This window comes from Oryzias latipes, chromosome 9, assembly GCF_053564925.1.
Source record: "Oryzias latipes strain Hd-rR chromosome 9, Olatipes_Hd-rR_3.1".
NCBI lineage: Eukaryota > Metazoa > Chordata > Actinopteri > Beloniformes > Adrianichthyidae > Oryzias > Oryzias latipes.
In genome coordinates this window covers 20,830,208-20,836,070 of record NC_136245.1, presented here as the reverse complement: position 1 = coordinate 20,836,070, position 5,863 = coordinate 20,830,208, and the positions used below count along the sequence as shown (strand labels likewise).

Genomic DNA, 5,863 nt, shown 5'->3' with positions numbered 1-5,863 from the left:
TTTGTTTTCACCTGCTTTAATATCCATCCATACTCAAAGCCACTTGAATCCTTATGGGATCACGGTTCCTGGAGCGGACCTAGCTATTGGGCGAAGGCGGAGTCCATCTGTCACAGGGCCAATGTTTTAATACGTCAAACTTTTCCTTTTACTTAAGTCGACTTGATGCTGTTTAGCAAATGTTTATTTCTCAATAATTTGAAATGACTCGGCCAAATAAAAAAATAGAATGTATTAAGCTTTTGCAGTGCAAGTGATTGAGCATAAGTCTAAATATTGTATGAAAAATAGTTTTTGTTTTTTCTAGATACAAAAATCAATTGAAAGTAAATGACACAAAAAAGGCAAGGAATATTTCCAGATAATCTTGCAAAATTCGTAAAGCTTGATTGGCAAATGTGTCTCCTTGTGTAGCTATAGGTTTGTAAAAAGCTGCCACCTAGTGGCTAAAGGCAAGTATTGAAACAAGTAAAGTATGGGGCCAGGCTGAACTGGGCTAATAGTAAAGTGATCACTGACCAGGGTTTTTTGGATTTGTTTTGCCTCCCATTTATTTATATAAAGGTTAGACATATCTGCATTTGTGATGGTAGAAATATTCTAAAAGGACAAAAATATATTAGCTTCTGAAGATAGTTGTTATTTTGATTTTAATTTCAGACATTGTTAACTAGACATTTGTTGTTTATCTGAAAGCTTATACATGTCAGTAGGACTTGTTATTTTTCTTGTGGATAAGACTTGTCTAACAGACATTTGAACTCCACAACAAAGTCCGGTTGACATATAAGCTCACTAAAAACTCCACAACTGAGACTAGTTAAGTAAAGCTTTTGCTATTTCTAATTTATAATAGTTTAATAAATTATTAACAAAATCAGCAAATATGTTGATTGTGCTGTACCTAAGAAGTGTACAAAGGAACAAAAAAAGATGTGGGGTGATAATGAAGCAGAATCGGTTTTGTATGTTGTGAAATGTTTTTGATTTGTTTTTAGATTTTTAAAATTGTTCTCTACTCTGTTTTTTTTCTCGTGTTACACATCTAAAACACTAAAACACAACGTTATTTTGCTGCATCTTAATTTTAAATTGTAATGATTCCAATTTTATTGTTTTATTTCAAAAAGATTTTAAGTTTTGCGACCCTTGCAAAAGAGATCTTGATCTCTATAGGCTTGTTTTTACCGGGTTATAAATAAAGGTTATCACAACTATAACAAAACCAAAATAAATGACATAAACTAAATCTGATAAATAAAAAATCTTCAAGATCAATAAAGAATGTTAAAACTTAAACTGATCAAATTTTCTGCTTCAAAAATACAAATAGTGTTAGGTTGTGAAAGGTTCAGTTTGGAGACTTTATCAGCAGAAAGATAAAAGCACGCATTACCCCTTTTGACCAGCAGGGGGTGCAAAACACCTACCTTTTAGCAGCGCTGTCATCACAGAGCTGAAGCGAGATAACGCCAAGCAGGAGCTCTTCTGTCAGGAGGGAGGCAAGCAAGAGTCACACTCACCATGGGGGATGTCCGCTGCAAGCCACGACGCGCACTTTTATAAAACTTTAGAAACTGTTTATTTCCACAAAAACTTATTTTTTTTTAACCATACCGGTTATTTATTCATATAAGTTGATCCAGGGAGGCGCGGCTGGTGTCTTACTTTAACGTTAGCTTGTTGGCTGAAGTTGTTTCCAGTTCAGACGAGTTCACGACACGAGTGGAGGAAACGAGGCAGGATGTATCATGAAGAAACTACAGGGTTACAGAAGCCTCGCTATGGAAGTAAGTAAAAGCTTTGTAACGGTCACTGAAGCGAACAGCGGTCACTCCTGAGTTTGTGTGACTTACTTTGCGCGGTTTTCAATTGAACCAAGCTAGCGAGTGAAACAGTCACGCGCCCTTGTGATGAGCAGCAGGTGGTTCACCTGGATACTCTTAACATTTCAACACGAGCCTTTTTTTTATTTTAAAAGTATTACATAGTGGGATAAAGTGAGTATAAGGTGAACTCAAGTGAACAAATTAGACAAACTCGACAAAAGTTTCAGACAAAATCTGCTTTTTTCCATTTGAACTTTGGTCCTCAAATGCACCACATCGAGTTTAGTGTTTATTTCACGTTGGAAACCTGCATATCATCATGTTGACACATGAACTTTTTTTTTAACCTTATAGGTTAACCATTAACTTAGAAAATCCAGAGCTATTTGGAAATGTACCTTCTGACTGTGTCAGGAATCTAACAGTTAACTGATAAGACTGAAAGTACAAACACTAACATCTAAAATCTCTACAAAAATGACTCCAGGTCTGGCTGAGCTGAATCAATTTAGCTATAGATGATTTTTTTTTAGTTAGAAAGTTCCACATTCATGAAAAGTTTATTTTAAGGGGAACATATAGTGGAAAATTAATTAACGAAGTGTGATGTGCAGGAGGAGCCTACTTAAATCAGGATTTTTAAGTTGACCCCTTGGATGTGCAGAGGTCAATATCAACATCATTCCTCAGCCCTGATAAAGGCTGTCTAATGGATATGGATGACAAAAAGAATGATTCACAAGGACAGGCGGCGTAACTCCGGTCCAGTGATCCCGTGGCACATAAAGGCAACAAACCCATCCTGATGGTTAAATATAAAGCTCTGTGCATGAGTGCAGGCGGGCTTGTTCAGGAAGTGCACCAATGAGTCAGTAGAAGTTATGTGTAATGGCTGCACTGCAGCTGCCATAACCGCCTTGAAAGTGAGCTTTGATGCTCATTTTCAGTCGCTATACTGCTCCAGCTGTGCTCCACATTTGCGGTGCTGTTGCCTAATAATGCCTTTTACGCATTTAGATGTAAGACGTTTAAGCCAGATGGTGAGATGGGACTCCATGCCTTCAGTATATGGCATATATCAGGGCTCAAGCTAAAGAATCAGTCAAATGTGGTTATTTTGCTCAAAAGCTGAACTTTAATAATAGATACACAAAAAACATACATTAGCTATTAGATCACATGTTATAGTCCTCTAAACTCGCAGATGAAGACAAATTTATGAATGGAATAAAAACTTTTTTAACAATATTCATCTGACCTCTATTTTAACCATCTTAACTACCCTCTTTGAAGTAAGCACTAGACAAGTAAAATCATTTTTTTTCCTAGCACCATTGTTGATTAAAAGTTTATGCAAGTGCAGAAGAGCCTCAGCTATCAGCCTAAACTACCGGTAAGCTCTATTCCTGAACTCGGTGCAGCTTTCTCAGACGGTGCCTTGACTTGGCCAGAAATAAAGAGATTTAATTGGATTACAGTAAGTCGTGCTGTCCGTCAGAGTTTTCTGTTTACTGGTAACAATTTACAATTTGACACAAGTTCTTTGTAGGTTAGATTAGAATTCAGATGACATTTTTTCATTAAAAACCCACTCGGACGACAATTGTGTTTTTTCTGTTTTTGACTAGTTCTTGTTGCATTTTTTTGATGGAGGAAATGTACAGTTGGGCAAAAGAGTATTGAGTCGGCCACCAGTTGTGCAAGTTCTCCCGCTTAAAGGTGAGAGAGGCCTGTAATTTACATTATCGGTATACTTCAACTATGAGATTTAAATTGTGAAAAAAAATCCAGAAAATCACATTGTTTGATTTTTAAAGAATTTATTTGTAAATTATGGTGGGAAATAAATATTTGACAAAAGTTCAACTCAATTCGTTGTTTTATACCCTTTGTTGGCAATGACAGCAGTCAAATGTCTTCAAAAGGTTTACACAAACTGTTGCTGGAATTTTGGCCCATTCCTCCATGCAGATCTCCTCTAGAGCAGTGATGTTTTGGGGCTGTCCCTGTGCAACACAGACTTCCAACTCCCGCCAAAGATTTTCTATGGGGGTTAAGATGTGGAGACTGTCTAGGCCACTGCAGGACCTTGAAATACTTCTTACGTAGTGACTCCTTCATTACCCAGGCAGTGTGTTTAGGATTGTTGTCATGATGAGAGTTCTTACCAAATAGTTCTATTTTGGTTTTATCTGACCATAGGACACTCTCCCAATCCTCTTCTGGATCATCCAAATGCTCTCTAGCCAACTTTAGACGGGCTCTACACATGTACTGGCTTTAGCAGGGGGACACGTCTGACGCTGCAGGATTTGAATCCCTGGTGTCGTAGTGTGTTACTGATGGTAGCCTTTATTACTATGAGTTCCAGCTCTCTGCAGGTCATTCACTAGGTCCCCCCATGTGGTTCTGGGATTTTTGCTCACTGTTCTTGTGATCATTTTTACCCCACAGGGTGAGATCTTGCGGGGAGCCGCAGATGGAGGGAGATTATCAGTGGTCTTGTATGTCTTCCATTTCCTAATAATGGCTCCCACATTTCTCCACACCAAGCTGCTTACCTATTGCAGATTCAGTCTTCCCAGCCTGATGCAGGTCAATAATTTGGTTTCTGGTGTCTTTAGCTCTTTGGTCTTGGCCATGGTGGAGTTTGGAGTGTGACTGTTTGACGTTGTGGACAGGTGTCTTTTTATATAGAGTTCAAACAGATGTCATTGGTACAGGTAACGAGTGAAGGACAGAGGATCCTCTCACAGAAGTTGTTACAGGTCTGTGCAAGAAATCGTGCTTGTTTGTATGTGACCAAATACTTATTTTCCACCATAATTTATAAATAAATCCTTTAAAAATCAGAGGATGTGATTTTGTGAACTTTTTTTTCTCATTTTGTCTCTCATAGTTGAGGTATACCTATGGTGAAAATTACAGGCCTCTTCATCATTTCAAGTGGGAGAAGTTGTACACTTGAATACTTTTTTGCCCCACTGTATAGTGAAAATCAAGCTTGATAGGCATTTTTTATTCAAATTGTTGCAAATTATGAGCAGACAAAAAAAAAACGTTTTGAAAAAAGCATATTTGGGATGTAGAAAATACTACAAGCTTCTTGCTCCGCTCCATTCGGATGCATACACTTTCAGACAAATAGATCCATGTATGTCTTTGTTTTCCTCATCTGAGTTGATGTTATGTTGGGGTAAAGAGGGGCTGAAAGCTAGCGGGGAGAGAGTGTAAACAGATAACTCAGTTATTGTTGATGGAAACTACTGCTGCTCTGTAGAAGTTATGTCCTAGACCTAGAGACACGAGAAAACGAGACAGATTTTTTGATTTTTGCTAAAAACGTCATAATCATGACTAAAAGACCACTAGGAAGACTTTCATAATAGATGAAAAGATGATGGGAGTGGGACATTAAAGATTTTGTTGGTTTTACGTATTTCTACTTTGAAACTATCTTAACCTCTAACTTTCTTTACAGCCACAGGGAAAGGACAGTCATTTTCTCAAATATTTGAAAGCTTTGTTCTATTTTTTTGGGGTAGCTGTGGCGAGATCAAGAGATTAATTGGTGAAGCTTAAATCTGAAAGCTGCAGGTTCAATTCTGCTGTGCCTGCTTATGTCTCAAAGTGTCCCTAGGGAAGACATTGAACCCCACATTGCTCCTGGTGATCTGGCTAGCTTGCTTTTATGGCAGCTCTGCCACCATCAGTGTATGAATAAGGCTTCAATTATGCTAGAAAAGTAATATATGGGTAACTGTTCCAATTTTTAAAATTCCTCCTTTATCCAGCCATTCAGGACGACGAAAGGCTATCGGCAGAGGAGATGGATGAAAGGAGGCGACAGAACATTGCATACGAGTACCTGTGTCACCTGGAGGAAGCCAAACGGTAAGATGGGAGGGAAAAAAAAGGACGTTTTCTGGAACGTCGTCTCTAGAGTCCAGATGTTTCTGCTTTGTCACAGTCTCCGCTCATGTAGAACAAGACAGTTCAGGTAGTAGTTGATGCATAAAGCCATGCCTATTCAG

General features: G+C 38.3%; 1 protein-coding gene across 1 annotated transcript in view; it reads left to right on the top strand.

The window, feature by feature from the left end:
• Positions 1–1,428: 1,428 nt before the first annotated feature.
• iqgap2 (IQ motif containing GTPase activating protein 2) overlaps positions 1,429–5,863 on the top strand; it is a 34,155-nt gene continuing 29,720 nt past the window's right edge. Inside the window, exons 1-2 of the mRNA XM_011479251.4 lie at positions 1,429–1,790; positions 5,624–5,723. Coding sequence (XP_011477553.1) covers positions 1,745–1,790; positions 5,624–5,723 — 146 coding nt within the window. The 5' untranslated portion in view covers positions 1,429–1,744. The remainder of the gene's footprint in view (positions 1,791–5,623; positions 5,724–5,863) is intronic.